This window comes from Sycon ciliatum, chromosome 7 (assembly GCF_964019385.1).
Source record: "Sycon ciliatum chromosome 7, ocSycCili1.1, whole genome shotgun sequence".
NCBI classification, from domain to species: Eukaryota; Metazoa; Porifera; class Calcarea; order Leucosolenida; family Sycettidae; genus Sycon; species Sycon ciliatum.
Window position 1 is genome coordinate 26,546,888 of NC_088649.1, and position 24,870 is coordinate 26,571,757.

The 24,870-nt window shown below is 49.4% G+C and overlaps 1 protein-coding gene across 1 annotated transcript in view; it reads right to left on the minus strand.

The window, feature by feature from the left end:
* The window catches only part of LOC135821225 (uncharacterized), a 99,582-nt gene that overhangs the window by 60,093 nt on the left and 14,619 nt on the right, over nucleotides 1–24,870 (minus strand). The window contains exons 3-6 of the mRNA XM_065334289.1: nucleotides 13,332–13,454; nucleotides 2,914–3,039; nucleotides 2,330–2,452; nucleotides 186–311 (exon numbers count right to left, since the gene is read on the minus strand). Of these exons, the coding sequence (XP_065190361.1) occupies nucleotides 186–311; nucleotides 2,330–2,452; nucleotides 2,914–3,039; nucleotides 13,332–13,454 (498 nt within the window). The remainder of the gene's footprint in view (nucleotides 1–185; nucleotides 312–2,329; nucleotides 2,453–2,913; nucleotides 3,040–13,331; nucleotides 13,455–24,870) is intronic.

Below are 24,870 nucleotides of genomic sequence, written 5' to 3' on the forward strand. Positions count from 1 at the left end.
TGGTTCCGAAAGGATTTCGTTTTCTTTTCGCCCCCAGCGTTGTCGTGTAAACACAGCTTTGGGGTTATCGTCAAGCAGTGTCTGCGTATCGGTTCAGCTCTAACATAAACAAATTGATGCAAAAATGTTGCTGATCAACTGGCTATTGAATATACACCAGTTGGTAGCTGCATACATCTCCTCACAGTTGCAGTTGGGTCCCCGGAAACCAGCTTTACACGGGCATGTATAGCTGCCTGCGGTGTTTGTGCACTTAGCGTTCTGGAGAGCGCACGGAGACTGTGACGGGTCCACCTCACATTCGTTGATATCTGCGTGAACAAACACGCGCACGCACACACACACACACACACACATACACACAAACACACACACACACCTCAGACCTCAGACCTGCCCATCGCGGAAGCGATGATAGCGAACAGCTATGTTAGACATAGCAACTTGTGCTGGGATTGCACCATTCAACAGCTTGCAAGGCTGATGAATTGACCGCTACTACTGTGGAGGCGGAAAATTTCGTCAGTCAATAATTTCGTCCAACTCCAAAGAAAGAGAGTTCGTCCGGTTGTAAATTTCGTCCATGGATCATAAGAGTGTATTGAAAAGCTGGACAAATCAACATTAGTCCGACATATAATTTAGTCCAGCAGCTTGTTGGACGAAAAAGACGAAATTAAATTCCAGACGAATATTTCTGCTTGTACAGTATTCAGCCTGGTCTACACCACACAGCTATGAAGTGGCTTTTTCTGGTCAGTGAATGCTAGGGGACTTGCATATGCGGCGCAGTGAGTTTCAGCCAACTATAACTGCATTCCTTTTCGCCTTTTTGCTGATCATTTTTGTCGACCTTCACCCATGATTTCGGGCATTCTTTTGACCATCTGGGAAGCTGCCCAGAGCTCCAAAATTTGGCCCATAGACACACTCATTTAGTGGACAGTTTAAAGCCATCAAAAAACTGATTTTCGCCAAATATCACCTAACCCTGGTTTTTGCGGCCCAGGCCACATAAGTCTTAAGTTACTCATTGCTTTGAGAGAAAGATGCAAATGGTAGTCATAGAAGTTGCAGTCTTTTTCCACTTGAGCTGAGAGAGAGAGAGAGAGAGAGAAAGAGAGAGAGAGAGTAAGAGAGCGCGCGAGAGAGAGAGAGATATACACACACAGATACACACACACACACACCTTCCTTCCTCCCTTCGCCGACTGCTACGATTGGCTATGTGCCGTCTTCGGGACGCGGCATGAGGCCCTGCGAGTCCGGCGGGACGTGAACGGCTGTTTCACTGTTTGTTTTTTTGCTTTTGCAGAGCGACGGGAGGTGCAACTATGTCTAGCGATGTCTTGAGGACGGCTGAAACGGCGTGTGCAGACCATACACAGGAGTGGTTTCACGGCAGGTTGTACACGAGAGCATACCACGCTGTAGACTCCATCCTGACACCTGGTTCTCCACTCAGACCTAGCATCTGCTGTGTCAAGCCACTCATTCATGCCAATGGACACCGCCGCCAGGTCATGTTGGACTGGGTCTTTCCACCTCTTCCGGGGGCCATATGGAGGTCGTTTAGACGGCAAGGCACCAAAGAGCAAAAGGCGGGGAATACGGTCATCCATGCGAGCCAGGTGGCCCAGCCGTTGGAGACGACAGCCCCGGACCTTGTCAGAGACCTGCTCCATGTCTCTCCACCACTGCCGTACCTGAAAGGTTGTCACGTGCTCGTCCATCTGGCGCGCCCAACTGATGCCCAGGACCATGCGAATAGATCGCAGGTGAAACGACTCCAGACGCAGGAGATCCCGTTGCCTCGGTGTCCAGTTCTCAACACCGTAGAAGAGTACTGCCAACACAATGACTCTGTACACAACACGCTTGAGACCGATAGGAAACTCGGAGTTCGCAAACACAGCCTTCTCCAAGGCGCCAAATGCACCCGAAGCTGCGGCGATCCTGCGAGAGACATCAAAGCTACTCCTTGCATCAGGAGTGATCTGGCAGCCAAGTTAGCGAAAGCTGTCCACGCATTCGACGGTTCCACCCAAAGGCAACATATCCGACGCCACCACACCAACGCCCATAGGCATGAACTTAGTTTTGCCCAGATTGACTGACAGGCCAAAAGATGCTGCAACCTCCTGAAACGTGGCCAAGGACCTTTCAGCACCGCCGTAGGTTTTGGCGAACAGCGACGAATCGTCCGCAAACTGACACTCTCTTATAGTCACTCTGCGACACTCTCTGAGGCGCGTGTTGAACAAGCAGTCTCTGCGGAACACACACACACACACACACATGTAACACACAAACACACACGTACACCCACCTGTACAGTTCATGCCAGTGACACTACCACTGTAACCGGGCAGACAGGAACATTTGAAACTTCCAACTGTGTTCTCACACCCAGCCCGGCTAGGACAAGGGTTAGCATCACATTCATTAATATCTGGGGCAAAAATACGTTAGAGGCAATGGCAGAAACGGAATGTCATGCCTCAGACCCTATTGCCTACATTTGCAAAGCACCTGACAAAGGAAGTCTCTCACTAACGGAAATGATGAGATTAACGTTCGGGCAATCTACTTCACCATTACATGAACAAATTGATGTCAAAATGTTGCTGATCAAAAGGCTAGAAAATGTACAGCCGCTAACATCTGCACTGGTCACATCACCACACTACATATTGTATAGGCGGATAATTTCGTCGCTCAATTATTTCGTCCAACTCCAAAGAAAGCCAGTTCGTCCGGTTGTATATTTCGTCCATGGATCATAAGAGTGGATTGAAAAGCTGGACAAATCGGCGTTAGTCCGGCATCATTAATTTAGTCCAAAAAGCTCCTTGGACGAAAAAGACGAAATTAAATTCCAGACGAATATTTCTGCTTAAACAGTACACGTACCGTTGCAGTTGTGTCCCTGGAAACCAGGTTTACACGGGCATGTATAACTGCCTGCGTTGTTTGTGCACACAGCGTTCTGGAGAGCGCACGGAGACTGTGACGGGTCAACCGCACATTCGTCGATATCTGCGTTAACACACACACACACACACACACACACACACACACACACACACACACACACACACAAACACATGCACGCACACACGCCCACATGCACACACACCCACATGCACACACACCCACATGCACACACGTCAACATGCACACACGCCCACATGCCCACATGCACACACACACACACGAATGCCCAGAGAAAGAAGGAACACACATCTTTATATTTTACACTTTATGAGGCATCAGCAGCAAGAACCGGGGTCCTGGCGATTTTTCAAAGACACCAATATTGGCGAAAAACCGAACCGATTCCGTGTTTTAGTCACCGCGATTTCTTGCGCCATCGCTTTGAAAGGGCTTTCTTCTTGTTGGCTTCACTATAATTTGTCGTCTTTGCCATTGTAGTTTATCAGCCAAGCACTTGGGACGTCCAGGTAGACGTTTTCAGCCGCCATTGAGGCGTTTATGCTCTGGGTAGCGCCTGCAAAATCATGCGCTCGAAAGAGAGCAAAACGAATAGTTTCTTGGCGGAACGATCACGTCACAAATTCTTGATGGAGCACGAGCGACTAGAATATTTGGCGGCTCGATCTCCAGAGATACTCCCCTGCCTGCCATAGTCCACAGCATTGTGGTAAGAAGAATCGGGTGAAAGTGACGAAGTTTCGCTCAGATGAAAAGCCATCAGCAGCGACAGCGTAGACGATGAGTTTGAGAGTTCCGTGACACGAAGTGCCGATGTGGACAGCAGCGCTGAGAGTGCAGAATGAGATTCAGTACTCGGTGGCAACGAAGTTATTCGCAGCTGGATGAATTGGTGAGATACGGAGACAGCCCTGAATGAAATAAACCTTACTGGACAGAAGGTGTTTTGTGAACAAAATTGTTGCAAGCGTACATGTGTAGTAGCTGGCCCTCGGAGACAATTACACACACTCAAATAAAGCACTCACTTTGTGGTTTTTACGAATAATCGTAAGGACGGAATATTAGTTGCACACTCGGCAAGTAAAGATAAGAAGTAAAAGAGCACAAGAAAAGAACAATGCAAGAAAACAAAACACACGGCAAGCGGCAGCCATGTTTTCTGTCAGTGACCAATGAGCACTCTACAATAACCGGTTACCGACAATATTGAGAACATTCTGGAATATTAGACTAAGCGGCCAATCATAGTTCGCCAAAGAGAGTCACATGGGTATAGTGGAGGAATACGGGTTTTACCTATACACAACTCATGAGTGACCCACGGAAAGATACAAAAACATGCAAGGAGAGAAAAAATGCAACTACTGTCAATCCTGGGGTTTGAACCTAGGAATCAATGTCCTCCGTTCTATCAAATAATGCAACTCCTACACATGCATGCTTGCTGTGCACATGAAATTTGCCGCACAGTATCATGCTGGTGTTTACGAGCTGCTGTGCGTAGGAGAGCAATTCATGCTTGGTGGATGTACCAGGCTTGGCCCAGCATGCATATCTCGTATTGTAAGGTCTTCCCAGCCTTGGGAAACGTCAGTTGCTTGGCTTCTTTCCGTCTGACAAGTCTGCGTCTCAACACCAGACCTGCATATGACAGGGATTGAGTTTTCAAGTTCATAGCAGCAAGTGCAGGAAACAATGTTACCCTATTATTAACTCTAGTGCTCTGTGTTGCCTTGAACACCTATAAAAAATTAATTAATAATAGTAGAGTCAAATCTGTCGTAAGCGACCGCCCCTTGGTGTCTCTTACGGCAGATGGTCTCTTACGGCAGATGTATGGTAAATCCGGTATACCGGGCATGCATGCTTCCATGTACTCAAATTGACGAGAATAATGTGAATTTTAATATCATTTTAGTGGATATTCAATAGAATATAGGGATGCCAGGGCCAGTCGATCGCACTTGCATGCAAGACAGCGCATTTTCACACCTTGCAGTTGACAGTGCATTGGCAAGTACTTGTACAGTGTCGCACCTGACTGAACGTGGGGCGCGGTCGCTTACAGCAGATTTGAATGCAGCCACCGTGCATGAAATCGCGGTCGCTGGTCGCGCGCAGCAGATGGTCGCTCTGGACAGATCAATTTGCATGTGAAACCGTCGGTGCACGGAAAATCGGTCGCTAACTGTAGATGGTCGCCTACAGCAGAGGTCGCTAACGGCAGATTTGACTGTAGCAGCGGTGAGGCTTCCTGCAGCTTCATGCATAGGAAAAAAAAGGTTTCAGAGCGGACTCGCTCTCTTCCCATTCACTCTGCAAACTCGAACTCATTTCTCAATCAACTATTATATGTAACCTTTTTACACACAAGCGGAAAAAATGTCAGAGATCAAATTCCATTACACAGTGTTTCACCGTTCAAGCAACGGATCATCAGATGGATGATCAAACAAAGTATGATACACTGGGTATATAACCAGTGTATCATACTTTGTTTGATCATCCATCTGATGATCCGTTGCTTGAACGGTGAAACACTGTGTAATGGAATTTGATCTCTGACATTTTTTCCGCTTGTGTGTGATGAAGCTCTGCCTCGCTTGCATTGAGCACTTTGAGACCATTCCCTTGTATGTAACCTTTTTATCGATATCACCAAATGAGTGCCTGAGATGGCATGAAACTTTAAGTTGTGACTGATCAAGCCATCTGTTGTTCTGATTAGTGTAACCTCTTGACCTATAAATATGCTGACTTCTTCTCAACCACTCCATAAGAGCCAACTGTAACTGCGTTCCTTTTCGCCTTTTTGCTGATCATTTGTGTCGACCTTCACCCATGATTTCGGGCGTTCTTTTTACCTTCTCGAAAGCTGCCCAGAGCTCCAAAATTTGGCCCATAGATCACTCATTTAGTGGACAGTTTAAAGCCATCAAAAACTGATTTTCGCCAAATATCACCTAACCCTGGTTTTTGCGGCCCAGGCCACATAAGGGCATGTTCGTTTGGTAGGATCGGGATCCCGATCCACCCGATCCACTGGATTCGCACCCTTTCGTTTGGTTGAATCCGGATCCGGATCCTTCGGATTTGGATCCGGTCAACCCACCTCGGGGAGCAGGGTTGACCAGATCCAACGGATCCAAATGTGACCTTTGTGCGTATATGGCGGGTAAAACTCGTTTCTGTACACATTGCGGTACGCACACGTGGATCGAGATAGAGCTTGCTGACTTTTTATACAACTGGCGCGGTGAGTACGACTTTTTATTACTTCTTCAACATGGCAACAGTCAAAGCTCAAAAAAGTGTCCAGTTGACTCTGAAGGATCCGACGGATCTGAGATCTGGATCCCGATCCTTACCAATCGAACATGCCCTAAGTCTAAGTTACTCATTGCTTTGAGAAAAAGATGCAAATGGTAGTCTTAGAAGTTGTTTAGATATACATGTTTACGTTGTAGTCTTTTTTCACTAGACACACACACACACACACACACACACCTGTCCTGTCCTGTAGAGCCACTGCCACAGGGGTCACGTGGGCCCCGGAGGGGCATCAGAGAGGAAGATGGAGCACGCAGCCTGATGACGCCGAAGATGGTGGGGCAAACGGAACTGGCGAGAACACACGCATACATGGCTGAACGAATTACGCTGCTGGGCAGTCGGGCGCGGGCCAGTCCTCGAGCACCGGTGACGACCGCGGCCTTGCACAGACCGAAAGCAGCGGGCACACACAGCACAGTGCGCAGCACAGCAGGCATCCTGCACATAGACTTGCCAGGGCTCGGGAGGCCGAGTTTGAGGTGCGAAACAGCGGTGAACAGCTAGACCACCCTTGCTGCGAAACCAGCGCCCACAATCTCCACAGTGGCAAGCCCCTCGCTGCTCAGCAATCGGCTTTGCCCGCTCAACCACACATTTGTGGCTAGCACGATCTCCAGGGCGCGAGAATGACCGATTGCAATCCGCACATACCACTGGGTCAGGCTGAGGCACATTCTCCACAGGCTCGGCGTACATAGTCCGCCAGTCAGCGCAGGACTCACAGGCGATAGGGTACCATTCCTTGGTGAGGCCACGAACTCTTAGGTCGGAGACAACGCAATCCTTCCAGCGCTTGCGAGGGCCATGTGCTGGGCGGCGTGTGGGAAGTGAGCCAACAGGATCTGTCTCGGCATCTGGCTACTGTCCATTCGGGCAACATGGCCCAGACACTCTAGGCGACGCTGTGCAACCTTCACGCAGATGGTATCAGAGTCACCCCACATCTCCAACAGTTGGGCGTTGGTCGTGTGATTATTCCAGCAATCTCTGCCGGACACACCCAAGATGGAATGGATGCACCGCATATGAAAGACTGACAAACGTTGGAGATCGTGTTGCAATGGTGTCCAACACTCTGACCCATAGAAGAGGAGCGACAGCACACATGCATTAAACACACACCTCTTGATATGCAAATCAAGGTCAGGATTGCTGAAGATGGTTCCTTGCAAGGCGCCACAAGCACAAGAGGCATGCGCAATCCGAGCAGTGATGTCCTGTGTCGACCGGCCACCGCGATGAATGAGAGATCCCAGATACCGGAACTCTGAAACACACTCGATGACCGTGCCAGCTAGCTCGATTGGAGCGCAGTCCCCAGGTGAAACATCCCTGCCTGCAACCAAGAACTGTGTCTTGGTAGCGCTAAATTTAAGCCCAAACTCAGCTGCGGTCGTGTCAAACACTGCAAGTGCCGTCTCCGCCCCTGCACGAGTCGTCGCGAAAAGTGCTGAGTCGTCTGCAAACTGTGACTCAGTGGCAATGGCAACCGGATCCGTCCTGGTAGGCTTGCGGTAAAGGTTATTGTCACCATCAAACCCATCCCGGAACTCAAAACCAACACCGGGTGCATCTCGGACTCGTCGCTGCCACACAATCACCACCGCCCACATGAAGATGTTAAACAGCACAGGTGCCATGGTGCACCCCTGGCGGAGACCATTCGTGACGCGGATAGGGTCAGTTGTCGTGTTCTCTACCCGAACCACCGCCGACATGTCAGTGTGAAAGGAACGGATCAGGAAGACTTCCCACAGGCAATCCCGAGGCACGGAATCATAGGCTTTCTTGAGGTCTATAAATACAAAGAAGCCTTTGCAGTCGTGCTGAATGGTCTTCTCAAGGAACTGCTGAACACTGAAAACCATATCTGTACAAGATCGGCCACGCCTGAAGCCACACTGAGACTCTGGGAGAAAATCCGCAGCCACGGACTGGAGACGAGTCTGGATGATGCTCGCCAGAACCTTGCCCACAATATCCAGCAGTGAGATACCCTGCCAATTATCACAGCGAGATAAATCCCCTTTCTTTGGGATGGGGACCAACGTGGCGTCCACCCACTCCTGCGAAACCACCCCAGCACGCCACACATCACCAAACAGCTCCACAAGCTTGGCGGTGAGGTCAGGGCCACCCCTCTTCAGCATCTCAGGGAGGATGCCAGAGGCTCCAGCAGACTTGCGGTTCTGTGGGAGGGAGATAGCGCGGCTGACTTCACGGAGAGTCGGCGCCTCAGCAAGATGATCAGCCTCCTGTCGCTGTGGGATGTCGTCCAGGGCATTGCGATTCCATGCACTTGCCACGTTGAGGACACCGTCAAAGTGTCTTCCCCACCGGTGGCTCTGCTCCTCTGGTGAACTACAGATGTTACCGTTCTCATCCAGCACGGCGGAAGTGCACACAGGGGCGAGGCCCCGGGTACAAGACTGGAAGTCATGGATGCACTTCCATACAACCGCTGCATTGAATCTCGACTCTGTGGCCGCCTGTGCCTTTGCCTTTATCCAGTCTACCCTAGCCGAGGATATGGAAACACGTGCCCTGGATCTAGCCACCTTAAACGCTGTGTAGTGCGAGCAGTCGCGGCTCTGGCCACTATATATGTTGGACTCAGTAGAGCGTCCAGCCCCTATATGATGTCCAACCCCTATATAGAGTCCATTGGTCCAAAATCCACTGTACAGAGTCCAAACTTGGAATCAACTGTGAGCTCAAATTTTAGATGGACATCACTCCCTGTATAGAGTCCAGCCAATTGGCTTCACCCCTATATAGAGTCCATTGGTCCAAAATCAACTGTACAGAGTCCAAACTTTGAAATCAACTATAAAGAGTCTTTATGTGGACAACACTCCCTGTATAAAGTCCAGCCAATTAGGCATCCCCTATCCAGAGTTCGAAATTAGACATAGGATCTGCTGTAAGCAGTGAATATTAACCAGAAAACGGCCTCTCCCTTTAATCATTTACATCATTCACTTCTTAAGATAAAAAATAAGTATTGAGGCGCCACTGGAGCCACTTCATTACATGAAAAACCCTACAAACACCATCCTCAAATCAAGTGGTCTCTTCGCAGACGCTGCAAATTACAATATCTCAATCATGTAGTGTTGCCAAAGTATTGTGCACGCACACACACATGCACCCACCCACACAACGCCAAGAAAATACCTAGAAAAAAACAAGAATTGAAAGAAAATAATGGAGAGCCAAGGATTAATTATTTGTTTTCAAATTATGCGGAATGCGGAAAGCCCGGCTTCCAGCCGAGTCTCACGCGAACCGTGATTTTTTTTCAAATTATTGTGCGCACGCACACACACACACAAACTTATACAACGCCAAGAAAACACCAAGAAAAGAGTAGAGACACAATACACACACAACTCCAACAGCCATGCAAACGTCCACCTATTTACACGTAAAGTCAAGAGGGATAACAAATAATTATACGAAACGAATGCATACGTGGGCGGATGCACGCACGTTTACATACATGTAGCAGTGTAAGAGAGTAACATAGTGCAGTAGTCAGCATAATACCAGGACTTGCTGAGAGTGCAATAGCAAGCTTCACCATTGCTCATGGCCATGCAAATGTTCAGCAGCACTCAGTTCCGCAAGCTTCTGAAGATCAGCACACCTGCAACAAATAGATAGCACCAGGATACGCTTATTACCGTAATGATGCATGGGAGCACACAACTACCAAGTTCTCAACGAATGTGATGCTCAATGAGAATCCATCCACGCAAAGACCTGTGAACAGGTGACGGTGGGGGCAATCATCTATTAGTAATACGAGGAATAAGGTCGTTTGTGCACACTCAAGACGCACAGACACACCACCATACATGAAGTGTACACAGTGTTTCACTTCACTGTAACTAAATTGAAATGAGATGATTTGAACAATCTGTACAGCGTTGCCGTCAGTCAGTCTTCCCCAAGATGGAAATGCAACGATTTGTTGTCACGAGGCAGTTTCACTGACACAATGTCATGTTTGTGACATCAAAACGGTTACTTCATGGAATACGAGTACATGTATTAGCTTGAGAAGCTTTTTCTTGTCATCGGCATACAAGAAATCCTCCTACTACTACTACTACTAGTACACTGGCACTGCGTTTGTGGATCCCATTGCATTTAACATCATACTAGAGCCTAGTAGAGGAAGAGTGTCGTGGAGTTCACATAATTATCACAGGGATAAAAATACATTTCTCATGAAATAAAATAATAATTGATGATAGCTGACGATCGTATACGATTGATGCAAAGTCCTTGCAGTCCTTGAGGATTATTACGAAGTGGTTGATTACTTTTAGGGCATTCATTCAAGCAACATCAAACAAACGCGATACGCTCCTTGAAAATGGAAACAAATTCAAGCATAACGACAGAACCGCAGACCAAACGAAACGAGTAAAAGCTTCCTTACCTCAGTCATCGTCCTGCCATGTCGTTGGACAGCCTTTTGACACGGTGGTACAGGCAGCTCTTGTCCAGTCGAACAGGGTATCCTTGTGGCGTCGAACGAAAGAGAGTGTCAGTGTATCTGACTCGTCAGATTGGAACTGTGCTGAACTGTTCTCGTTCTCCGCTTTCTGCTTTCATCCCTCGCTCTGATGAAACCGTTCAAACGTCTTACTGGCAGCAATGGCCAGCCAAACAGGGGATCTTTGTGGCGTTGAACGAAAGAGAGTGTCAGTGCACCTGACTCGTCAGATTTGAACTGTGCTGAACTTTTCTCGTTCTGCAATTTCTGCTTTCATCCCGCGCACTGATGAAACGTCTTCAGAGAACCACAAGACGCTTTCCAGATTTGATTTTGAACGTCTCCTTGTCCTCCTTGGTTACCTCGAGACAGATTACTGTCAGGAACTGCACAGCAGAACTGACAGCCATGGCTGAAGTGACGAAAGGAATGCGCTGCCACGAGGCAAGCAAAACTGAAAAGTAGTTTGTTCTCTTTCGGGCACAACACACAGTACAGGACGGCGTTACTGGATAAACAAGACTCCTGGACCGTTATGTTATAGGGGATTGCGCGGCAGGATGAAGCTGATCAAAACTGAGTGGACTCCTGGACTCTGTATAGTGGATTTTGGACCAATGAACCCTATATAGGGTGCTGGACATCATATAGTGCATGGACTCTATACTGAGTCCTACATATAGCCAGTCGGTATAGCACCGATTCCATTCATCTAGCAATAGCTGGATGGCTGACTCTGCCTCCCGAAACCAGTCTGGTTGGCGACGCCGGGAGAAGCCCAAGACAGCCGCAGCAGACTTGTCGACAGCCGCCTTGACGTTGGACCATTTCTGATCTATGCCGTGCTGTTCTTGCCTATGAAAACTTTTGTATAATGCTAGCAATAATGCTCCAATAATTGCCTTATAATGCTGATAATGATGCTTATGAAAGGGATGTAATGATCTTGGTTTGAGACAGAAAAGGAAGAATGGCGGTAAATTGTTAAACTTCAAGGAAGGAATCCACATAGTCTATCTGCCTCTGAATCTGCCGCAATATCTCCCACCGGGTCTACCACCTGTTATTACTTTAAGACATTTTCGCTTCTCCAGTGGCTGCTCTCCATTGCAACTTGATGCAGGGCGGTGGCAGAATAGTGGATGTATCAAATCGTTTCCCCTTATTATCCAGGTACTGAGAGGTGAAAACCATTATTACTGGTGATCATATGGATGCTGGAAGCTTATCTTGGCAAGTGGTATTCCTGCCTGCAGACAACTTGTCACTGATTCCACTGTGTGAAAAGTGACTTATCCTAAACAGGAGACATTAAGTCAGTTCGTGAGAGATGATCATGAATTGAGATCCCTCCAACTTTGGGAAAACACGTGGTAGGAAGTTATTGTACCATTCTACAGCCTTTGCTTGTGGTGGTTTCTTCTCCTCTTGGTCTTGTATAGATAAATGCAGGACCAATATACTCCTATTTTTTTTATAGCATTTGACTGCAGGCTTGGCATTACAACCGTCCACAACTACCAGTACCTGCTTCACTAGAAAAGTCGGGCACGCAATGCTGAGAGCTCATATGGATTTGAAACTGAGTCCTTGAGTACGGGTAATTCTAGTTTTTCTTCGAGCCTCCTGGCCTCGGCTGGACATAGCAAAGACAGTTATTTGGAACGCTCTCCGCTTTCTGTTCATAGCCGCTCCTTCATCCTGGTGGAGACGCCATCGCCAGGGTCTGAGGCACAACGAGAAAACTCCTCTTCGTCTGTCTTCTCCATGATCCATGGCTCTCCAATATTTCTAAACAAACATCTACTCCATGTAAATCATCGTTTCGAATTTGTGGAACATCTTTGGTTGTAGTGCCTCGGCTCATTTCAAGTCCAAACTCCATTACCATACATCTTGCACCATCCAAAAACCGTTTAAAAACATCCTAGGGCCCCATGGGTGCTGCCTTTGGCTTTTATCATGCGTCATATTCCTTTGACTCCGACTGTACGTACATGACTGTACATTTACCGGTACGTACCTGACTGCATTGCTACTTACAGCGAACAAAGTGCTAAAAGTGTTACTTGTCCACAAAGTCATGTATGGCTACAGGTGCATGGTAGAATGTGCTCCAACCGTAGATCTATGCATTTCAGACACGACCAGGGTTGCATCTCATGACTGCATATAGCAGATTGTTGAGAAAAAGAACAGGGATTTCAAAATTATTATCTACTATGCAATTTTTTATGCCGCTAAAACATCACACAATGCTCGTTTTGTTTGAATCTAATGCTCCATAATGCTCTGATGCTCGGATAGTCTCATAACGCCGAGCAAAATTCCGGCATTATCCGCTGGACCCTTTGTACGTCCAGATGCATTCATGCCGCTTTCAGGGCGTCAAAGGCCATACAAGTTGAGGGTGCCAAATGTGCACTATGGGCTGGATTTCACGGAGCGCAACTGAAGTTGCCAGAACAAAACCATTCCGTTGAAGCTCTATTTGGCGTAACACATTATCATACCGATAACAATTGTAACATACCTTTGCAGGATATGCCGTCACCGTAAAACCCAGAGTTACACGTGCAGTTGTAGGACCTAACCGTGTTGGTACACGTCGCATTGGAGTCGCAATTATGAATCTGATGTAGACATTCAACTCGCTCTAGACCACCAGCCAGGTTGAAACACAAGGAGTACATAAAATGTAATGAGCCTCGGGCTGAGAAAAGGGTGCTATTGTTATTTTTGGTCAAATTGAGTTAGATAGCATACTTAAAACTCAAAATCTCACTGATTCATATGCGGAAAACCGTGTTGAAAAATCTCGAAGTATTTAATAGTAACGGCCACAGATGTGAAGTCAACTTTACAGAGCGAAGGTCTGTACCCTGCTTTCAAGTGCCCTTTTCTCAGTTGTGCGAGTGAGGCCAATAGCACCCTTTTCTTAGCCCGAGGCTCTAAAATGTACGAGGGACAAAACAAACTCACGTAATGGATACAGTTAACACTAATACACTGCCGGTAATGATTGACACTAATTCTAGGAAGTCATGAAATATGCTAAGCTGGTGTTTGAGTGCTTCTCGGTTCCATTGTTGTATTTGTTGTTGTCCCGTCCAGTGCTGGGATCCAGCAGATAATGCTCCGAAAATGGTTTGTATAGTTCTAGTCATAATGCTCCAAAAGCTACTCTATATGATAATTTTTCATCCAGCACTTGCGCCAAGAGTGAATAGCAACTGAATAGGGCGGTTGCCAGTTGAAAAACCCCTTTTTTTGCGATGCAGTTGCGTGATGCCCACCACTTTCTGAGTGATTAATTATAATGCTGATTAAACGTAATCGACTAGCGTGCTCAATTGTCCGAAGAGTGCTCAATACCCATATAGGGGCAGAGGCACACACAAGAGGGAGAGAGAGAGGTAGTGATGGGGAAGCTGTGTTTTGTCATTTCCAAAATCGGCCCGATTTTCTCGCCTAATCGGCTAATTTTATCGGCTAAGACAATGTCCAAATTCGGCCATACTATGAGCCCCAAAGTCAGAATTTGGCTCAAAGCGGTACTTGAAATCTTGAAATCTTGAAGTCACCTCATACAGTATACTGAGTACAGATATGTACATTTACATGCTTTGAGAACGGTGTTGTGAACCGTCTGATTCTCTAAAGTGTCAGGAACGAACGACCACACTGCACACGGCACGAGGACAACTATTGACTCTTAACGGTATATTTCACTTGTTCGAACATAATAACTAACACTTAGATCACCAGGTATTTATAGCATGCAAAAGACAGCGCATATCAGAAAAGCGTACACATATATAACATGACATGATAGTGTATACAGTGAATCACACATAGCGCATATAGCGTATACCATGCAGCAAAAATCAGCGGTACGGCGGAGTCGAGTTACAACATTGCAACGAATACAATGTCATAAGCGAGAATGCCTTTCCCACAGGAGAACTGGTGGTTTTGTAACTGTTGCCCCCGTAGGCGACGTTGGCGACAAGCAACACCCGTCGTATGCAACTTACTTTGTATCCACTGCTACACTTTCTGTAGTCTGGGCTTCATGTATGACTAACACTGCTATTGATGTATTGACTTTCAGTCGGCTCCAGTTACAACTGCCGGTACACATGATACATGAACTGTCTGACCCCTTTCATGCATTCGTATGCAGCTGTCACCTAACACCGGCACCGCTTTTGTCATCGACTTGTACTAGTATGTATCATTTGCCGCTACGCTAGGATCGGGATGGTAGTCCGTGATCCGTAGGCGTAGAGGGGGCTTGTTTTCCTTGGTGTGTTAGAGTTTTAGGTTCCTGCTTCGGTGGTGCAGGTCACTAGTTTTTGGTCATTCTTGTTTTAGGATGAGTTAGCTGTTTGGCATGAGAATGAAAGAGTAATAATACAGTCTTCTAATAATAAAGTAACGACGTTACGTTTGTGGAATGGTTAATCAAGACAAGAGGTAAAAACATTGGTCCTTCGAGCCGGATTCGAACCAGCCGGACGGAAACATAATGGACGTCGACAAGCCGCACAGTGAACAGGTCAGGCGATCTCAACGTGAGACCAAAGGCCGGAAAGTGAAGCCGACTTGTGGCAGCAGGAGCGACAATATCAGTAAAGTTGTCGCAGGCAGCGTCGCGGAGGAAACCGAAAGTATCTCCTCCTCGACACTGAGCCGATTCTCGAGTGTTTCTCGACGCTCTTCGAGCAGTGCTGCTGAAGCCAGGAAGCGGATAGCGGAGCTGGTGGCAGCGCAGCGTGTGGCTGCACTTGAAGAGGAGGCGAGAAGCCATAGGCTGTAAAGCGAGAAGAGACTCTCCAATCTCCAGCTCGCCGCCGACCTGGCGACGATTCAGGCCGACGAGGAGGTCGACAACGGAGGCACAGCAGCACCCGTGCTCGACTACTGCCACAGCGAGAGGGCAATGGACATGCAGGAGTAACACTACTTCGTGAGGGATGGTGAAGAACCAGTATCTGCTCAAGACGCAGAACGGCACCCACAGCATGAGGAAGTCGAAGTGACTCAAAGTGTCATGCCAGCCCAGGGGTACACGGACAGTGACCCACATGACGCGGCTACTCCAGCAGTAATTCCAGCCACCAGCCTTGTGCAGCCTCTGTGTGCTGTGGAGATAAGGATCCAGGAGTTGGAGGGGCAGCTGAAGTTATGCCGACAGAACACTGGCTCTATTGAGCGAGCGTATGACGACAAGCTCACTGTGGAGCTTGAAGAAAAAAGACGACTGAAAGACGAACTCCAGCTACAGCAACAGACGATTGCAACCCAGAAGCAGCGGATCTTCCAGGAAGACGGGAGGCATAGTGACCAGGTGCAGGTGATCAAATCCCTGGAGGGAGATCTTGCCAAGGCCGAGGCAAGCAACGACCGTCTCCAAAGTGACTTGGTAGCCAGAGACCATCACATCAGCCAGCTCACCAGCACGTCATGCGACCTGGAGAACCAAGTGCGTAATCTAGAGTATGAGCTGGAGGAGACCAGAGCTCAACTAGCAGTCATGCAGGTGGACATGGCACCTTCCAACCGGGAACGGCGCGAGCTGCAGACCAAAGCGCAAAGTGAGCCACGTGGTGCGGCCGGTGCCGACCCCTTCACATGCGATCTCCCTCCGTCCAGGAGCGCGGGAGCAGGGTGCCGTGAGGATGGACCCCCGAAACGACCAGCAAGCACTGATGGTCCTGCTAGCCTGCAGACGCAGGCCACATCAGGTGACAGCATACAGACAGCTGTTGCATCAGCAGTGTCACAGCTGGCCCAGGTATTGTCGGATAAGCTGACCCCACCAAGGGCGACCACTCCAGCCCACCAGAACACCTCGGACAAGGACCTGCGGAGAATGATGGCTAGACAATCAGCCACAAAAGACCTGCCGGCCTTCAACGGTGATCCGACAGCATGGCCGATGTTCAACCGGACGTTTACGGCCTCCACTGCAGAGTGTGGTTTCTCCAACCAGGAGAACATGACCCGTCTGCAGAGAGCCTTGAAGGGAAAGGCTTTGGACAGTGTGAAGTCAATGCTCGTCGTACCGGACAACATTGATCGAGTGATGCACACTCTCCAGATGCGGTTCGGCCAGCCGGACCATGTGGTCCAGTCCATGATTGCCCAGGTCAAGACCATGCCTAAGTTGCGAGACGACGACTTCGAGCAGCTTATTGACTTGGCGAACTCGGTTAGCAACTTGGTGTCGACCATGGAGCTCCTCAAGAGCACAGGAAACTTAGCTAACCCGCAGCTCCGCCAGGAGATCGTGCAGAAACTACCGAGCAGCTTGACCCGTCAATGGGGAGAGCACGTAGCAGAGTGCAAAGATCCAGTGACGATGAAAACACTGGCAGAGTGGCTCGCAAAGAGAGCAGATGCGCTCTGTTGTGTTCAGAGACTCGACACGACAGCAGCAGAGTGTGTGTCAACAGGCAGCAATATGAAGCCGCCACCGACTGCTCGACAGAGCGGCCAGCGGCAGACTGCCTTCGTGGCCAGCGAGAGAAAGTGCGACTTCTGCGGACGGGCAGGCCACACGGTGGCTGAGTGCCGAGAATTCGCACGCAAGACGAGCAACGAACGCTGGAGATGGGTCAAGACAGAACGACGATGCTTCACCTGCCTTGGCCAGGGCCACCGCACTAGAGAGTGCCCTGACAGTACGCCCTGTAAGAAGGATGGCTGTGACCGGCTTCACCATCCGATGCTGCACCCACCAAAGAGGAAGGACGATGTCGAACGCACGAACCTAGCTAGCGCCCAGCAGCAAAGCAGAGTCGTTCTGAGGCCAGTGCCGGTAGCAATCCGCGGACCGAAAGGTGTGGTGAACACGGCCGCACTACTGGATGAAGCATCAACGGTCACCCTGCTGGATTCAGACATCGCGAAGCAGGTGAGTGCAGAAGGGCCATGTAGGCCATTGACGCTAGCATGGACGAACGATATGTGCCAGCAAGATCCTGACTCCAGGGAGGTCATGATCACCGTGAGCGGTCAGGACGGAGACCTCCAGCTGTCGGCCCGGACTGTGCGTGAGCTGCACCTACCAGCCCAGCATGTCGACATCAACCATCAGCGACAGCGTTGGCCACACGTGAGCAGCGCAGACATCCCTCTTAGCGCGACAAAGAAGCGGCGCTTGCTGATTGGCCAGGACAACTGTCATGTTATCTTGCCAACGCACCCACACTGAGCCGGTGCAAGCTGGGGTGGTCGATGCACGGCAAACTCTGTGGCACTGATCAGGTACTGCATGCCCGACTTGACACAGCGGAAGAAGGCAGTGCTGAGGACACGGATATCGGTCTCCACCAACAGGTGAAGCACTACTTCACCACAGAATCGTTTGGTGTACAAGTCCGCAGCAAGAAAATACGCTCGCGACAGGAAGCGAAGGCGGAAAGGATCCTGGAATCCACCACAAGACGTATTGGGGAACGATGGGAGACCGGCTTGCTGTGGCGAGACGCTGATGTAAGCCTACCGGAGAGTAAAACGTCAGCAACGCGCCGCCTCCTGTCCATTGAACGCAAGATGGACAGGAACCCTGCATTCTCTGAAGCGTACTGCGCCAAGATTACACAGTATATTGACGACGGATACGCCACCAAGCTCACACCCTCCCAGCTCCAGATGCCTTCTCACAGAGCGTGGTACCTGCCACATTTTGGAGTGACAAACCCCAACAAGCCCGGCAAGCTACGCCTAGTATTTGATGCAGCTGCGCCAAGCCACGGGGTAAGCCTCAACGATGCCCTGCTGCCAGGCCTCGACTATCTCAACCCTCTCACCAGTGTGCTGTTCAAGTTCAGACAACACCGCTTGGGGTTCGGAGGGATATCCGACAGATGTTTCACCAAGTGCACATCCGACCTGACGATCAGCCTGCACAGCGGTTCCTTTGGCGAGGCAGTGACAGAGACCGTGAACCTGATGTCTACCAGATGAGAGCCATGACATTCGGCGCTGTATGTTCGCAAGCATCAGCCCAGTATGTAATGCGAAGAAATGCAGACGAATTCCGGCACAGCGCGCCAGATGCGGTTACTGAAATCCATGACAAGCACTACATGGACGACTACTTCGACTCGACGCCGACGGCAGAAGAAGCAGCCCAACGGATCAAGGAAGTGAGTCAAATCCAGGAAGCCGGAGGCCTCTCCATCAGAGGCTTGGTCAGCAACTCACCTGATGCTCTTGCTGTCGTACCCCCAGATATATGCTCACCATCGGTAGTCACTATTAGCAGCGACAACGAGACTGTAGTGGAGAAGATACTCGGTCTGAAGTGGTTGCCACGAGAAGACGCGTTCGGCTTTAGTCTGAGCCGTAGACTGGAGCAAAGCAACACAACAGAAGTGACAAAACGTGAAGTCCTACGCAAGCTGATGTCTGTGTTCGACCCCCTTGGTTTCTTCACCTACTACACCACGTCGGCTCGCATTCTGCTACAAGACATTTGGCGCACAGGCGTCGGATGGGACGAGCCACTACCAGGATCTCTCGTCCAAAGATGGACGGACTGGTAGACGGGAGTGCACAACCTCGGAAGCAGGTCAATTCCGCGTTGCTACTGCACGGCTATTGCGGACAGAAAGGACCTGGAGCTTCACGTGTTCGGAGACGCCAGTGAGTCAGCATTCACCGCAGCAGCCTACTTCAGGCTATCGCTACCTTGGCAGCACCAGAGTTGCATTCGTGTTTGGCAAGTCCCGAGTTGCACCGCTGAAACCCATATCCATACCGCGGCTGGAGCTGCAAGCTGCACTGATGGCCAGCAGAATGGCCGACACCGTCCGGAAAGAGCATGATCTACCTATCGACCGCATCGTGCTCTGGAGTGACTCTATGACTGTCCTACGATGGATCCGAGCAGACGCCCGTCGATTCAAGCCATTCGTAGCACATCGTATCGGAGAGATTGAGGAGCTCACTGATGTATCGCAATGGCGGTGGGTCCCAACACACAGCAACCCAGCAGTTGCAGCAACCAGAGCCCCATCCGAGATATCAGCAGCGCAGCACATCTGGACGAATGGCCCTGAGTTTCTGACCAAGCCAGAGTCTGAGTGGCCAGTAGAGAATCCTGGGCAAGACACTACCACCAGCGACAACCAAGCCGCGATGAAGGCAGAGTTTACTGCAGTAGTCACCAAAGAAGCGCAGCTAGCCCTGCCAGATATCAGCCGCTTCTCATCCTGGATTCGGCTGATGAGAAAGACAGCATGGATCGTCAGATACGTCAACAACCTGCGTGCGAAAGCATCAAGCAAGCCCACAGTCACTTGCTCTGAGTTGCTACCATCGGAGTATCAGCAGGCCCAGAAGCTGTGGTGGAAGAAAGCACAGCAAGACAGCTTCCGGGAGGAAATTGGCGACCTGCAGAAGCACAGCAATGTGAGCAGCAGCAGCAAACTTCGAGACCTCTCACCTGTGCTAGATAGCGAGGGTGTGGTGAGAATGCATGGCCGAATTCGAAGTGCACCACCCGGAAGTCCACTGACGCCCGAGCCCGTCATCCTGGACCCGTCGCACCCATTCACAAAGATGCTCCTTCAGCAGTACCATGTCTGGCATGGACACCATGGTCAGGACAGTGTGGCAAACGACGTCCGCCAGACGTATTGGGTCTTGAAACTACGCACAGCCGTCCGCTGTACCTGGACCGTATGCCAGCAGTGTAAAAATGAACGCGCGCAGCCAACACCACGTCAGATGGGACAGATTCCCGACGCACGCTTTGCCACGTTCATCCGCCCGTTCACACATTGCGGCATGGACTATTTCGGGCCACTGACAGTCACTATCGGACAACGTCACGAGAAGCGGTACGGCGTGATATTCACCTGCCTTACGACCCGAGCTGTACACCTGGAGCTGTCACATGACTTGACAACAGACTGTACCATAATGGCAATTCGCCGGTTGATCAGTCGCAGAGGGTGCCCTGGAGTCATCTACTCGGACAACAGCACCAACCTACGAGGTGCAGCAAGAGAACTCAAGGAATCGTTGGACCAGCTGGACCAGACACGCCTCACAGCTGAGCTCACACCGAGAGGAATGAAGTAGGAGTTCAATCCTCCAGCAGCCCCGCACATGGGGAGCATGAGAGCGACTAGTGAGGTCTGTGAAAACCGCCCTGAGAGCCGTGCTCAAGGAACGTGCTCCGCGTGAGGATACACTCATCATGCTACTTACACAGGTTGAGGCGATACTCAACAGCCGCCCGCTCACACATGTGTCCTCTGACCCAACCGACGACAACAGCCTGACGCCGAACCACTTCCTCCTAGGGACGCCATCAGCAGCACCAGAGCCCGGAGTATTCAGTGGTGATGACCTACATCTGCACCGGCAGTGGCGCATCGTGCAAGTGCTAGCAGACCATTTCTGGCGCCGCTGGATTAAGGAATACTTCCCAACGCTAGCCCGGCGAACCAAATGGCACGGAAGAACAGAGAAGAAGGTGGAAGTAGGTGATGTGGTGGTCATCGCGGACGACAACGCAGTGGGGAACACATGGCCGAAGGGGATAGTGACGGCGACCTATCCTGGCAGAGACGGCCTGGTGCGGGTAGCAGATGTCAAGACCCAGACTGGTGTGTTCCGCCGGCCAGTAGCCAAGCTCTGCGTGCTAGATGTCCGTTGTGTTAGTGACGGATAAATCGTCACTGGGGAGAGGATGTTGCCCCCGTAGGTGACGTTGGCGACAAGCAACACCCGTCGTATGCAACTTACTTTGTATCCACTGCTACACTTTCTGTAGTCTGGGCTTCATGTATGACTAACACTGCTATTGATGTATTGACTTTCAGTCGGCTCCAGTTACAACTGCCGGTACACATGATACATGAACTGTCTGACCCCTTTCATGCATTCGTATGCAGCTGTCACCTAACACCGGCACCGCTTTTGTCATCGACTTGTACTAGTATGTATCATTTGCCGCTACGCTAGGATCGGGATGGTAGTCCGTGATCCGTAGGCGTAGAGGGGGCTTGTTTTCCTTGGTGTGTTAGAGTTTTAGGTTCCTGCTTCGGTGGTGCAGGTCACTAGTTTTTGGTCATTCTTGTTTTAGGATGAGTTAGCTGTTTGGCATGAGAATGAAAGAGTAATAATACAGTCTTCTAATAATAAAGTAACAACGTTACGTTTGTGGAATGGTTAATCAAGACAAGAGGTAAAAACAGTAACAAACGGGTTTATTGACAACACCAGTTGGGCCAGTCACGTGAAACCATGAAGGAAGAGTCAAAGCAAAAAGAGAGAACAAAATGAGTATACTCCGTTTGGTCATGATTCATGTTGAGTGACCATTGCACTAGGGTAGAACTCGTCGTAGCAGGCCAATTTCCCTGCTCAAAATCGTGCCTCGATTATTTGAACGAATCTTGGCGGATGATCTACGTGATTTCGTCCATGACATTCGTTATATCAGCAGGGCCCAATTCGGTTTTGTCAGAAACCGATCTGCGGAGGAGCAATTGCTCTTGCTGACACGTCAAATGGCTGAGTGCAATGACAAGAAGCTGAAGTTCGACTGTGTTTTCCTCGACGTTAAGAAAGCTTTTGATCGTGTAGATCATCCACCATTGCTAAATACATTCGAAGGAATTGCTGACAGGCCAGCAGTCGACTGGCTCCGAAGCTTCTTAGAGCGAAAGCTGTTTGTAAGGTTGGAAGGACAGTATTTCGAGGCCAAGGTCCTCACCTGTGGAGTCCCGCAGGGATCTAATCTTGCTCCAACCCTCTTCTTATTATTTGTTAATTCCCTGCCCTCATCAATCACCTACTACACCCCATACTTATTCACTGACGATGTCACCTTCCTGTATGTACATGATAACAAGAATTCCCTGCAGTGGAACCAATCTCGTCTAGAGAGCGACCTTTCTGCCAGCCAACTATTGGCCAGTAACGTCGGTGGAGAGTTCTTACCAGCCAGAACGACTCAGATCCGTAACTACAGCAACGACCACCCTGTCCAGCTCTTTTCCCAATCTATCACCATCGTTGAAGCTGTGAAGCATCTTGGAGTGTATTTAACACCCGATCAGTCAAACACCATCCACCTTCAGACCATCCTGGAAACCTTCCGACATCGTGTTAATCTGCTATGCTTCATGGGACGGCATCCATCGTGTTAATCTGCTATGCTTCATGGGACGGCATCTTTCCTCCACAGCCTTTCTACTACTTTAAAAAAAGTTTTGTCCGACCCGCCCTGGAACACGCCACCTCGGCCTGGACCTATGCCATCACCAAAGCTGAGCTGGAGCGTTTAAATGTTTTACAAGCCAGAGTATCTAGGAAGTATTTGCTACATGAAAAGTCAATGTAAATAGATGCGAAACGAAATCCCAGTTTAACGCCCTTTGTGACTTAAGCTGTGTTCACAACTGACGCCTGTACGCTTGAAACCACATGTTTGTGTGTTTTTCTGGCTTTTGGGGAGCCATGCATACGGAAACAAGCCGAAGTGAAACTTCCGACATGTTGGAATTTTCAGCGCGTATCAGACGCATACAGCGTACAAGCCAGTCACCTTGACTGGTGGGGTCAACAAATTAGTACTTGAAGGTGGCGCACACGCTAAATACGACTCGAATTGCTATTTTTGGCAAAGCCTGAGCGTTAGTTTGGACACGCATGAACCGCAAGCGTACCGCATAAACGCGCAAGTTGTGAACGCAGCTTTAGAGTCCTTGCACTTTCGTAGACAAGTATCAGCTCTTGTTACTCTATTTAAACTTATACATATGATGAGTTCACAAAGAACGAAACAGCATGCTGTCCGCAGATTGAGTAAACTTACACATAATTATATCTCCAGAACACCTCCAATTTTTCACCTTTCACTGTCTTCATGTGCAAGAAGGCCAAACAAACTTAACATCAATTATCACGGTGTGCGTTTTTCTTCCCTCTTTTCCAACAAAGCTGCATTGCTATGGAATTGCCTACCGCCTTCTCCTACCTCTATAACCAGCCTCCCCGAATTCAAGAATTCTTTCTATCAGCATTTTGCTGATATATTCATTACACTGACGGTATCCCAACTCCTTAATTACCAGATTGCGTATGCCTCGATCTATTTCCTTAGCCTACCTTCGATTAACTGCTCCCTCTACATACATGTAAAGTTGTCATTTCTTTCTTCTTGCAGGAGATCCCCTGGGCAGGCACAAAACCTTTGGCAAATCCTTAAATATAATAAAATTCAAAAAAATCTGGCTGAAGATTCGTATCCACAAAAAAAAAAATAATTTCACGGTTCGCGTGAGACTCGGCTGGAAGCCGAGTTTTCCGCATCCGCCGTGGGAACGCCACCACCCTCTAGGATCAAAGGCGCGGATGAACTTTTAAATTTTAATATAAACATTGCGGGCCAGGAGGTCCTATGGGTAAGTATCACCACCCACACAGGAACACGAATGGCAGTATATGCAGCTTACCGGCCTCGAACCTGCCCTGACCATGAAATGACTATGTTCACACAGCTCGAATCTGATATTGACATTGCCCGTCAGTCTTGCTGCCACATGGTTGTGGCAGGCGATTCTAATGTCTACAGCCATGAATGGCTTGGTAGCATTCGCACAACAGCAGCCAGAGAAGCCGCCGAAGACCTTTGCTTCATCCACAACATTGGAAGCATGTGTCAGAGCCCACTCGAGGCGGGAACACCCTTGACTTAGTCATGTCGGATGTCCCCGGTGCGGTTAAACCCACCATGTACCCAATCTTTGGTCGATCAGACCATGCAGTAATCGCCACCAACTTCCAGCTAACTCCATCCCATGATATTCCAGACACCCGGACCGTTTGGCGTTACCAACATGCTGATTGGCCTCTGCTCACACCCTTCTACCAAGCAACCGCGTGGAACGAACTGATCACTGATGATCCTGACTCCTCCTGCAGTAATGTAACTAAGCGTAGTTTTGTGGGCATGGGACGCTGACTCCGCAAGCACTCGACTAATCTTCTTCAGGCAGAGTAGAGATGGGCATGCTCGGCTTCTGTGCGCGACTATCCAG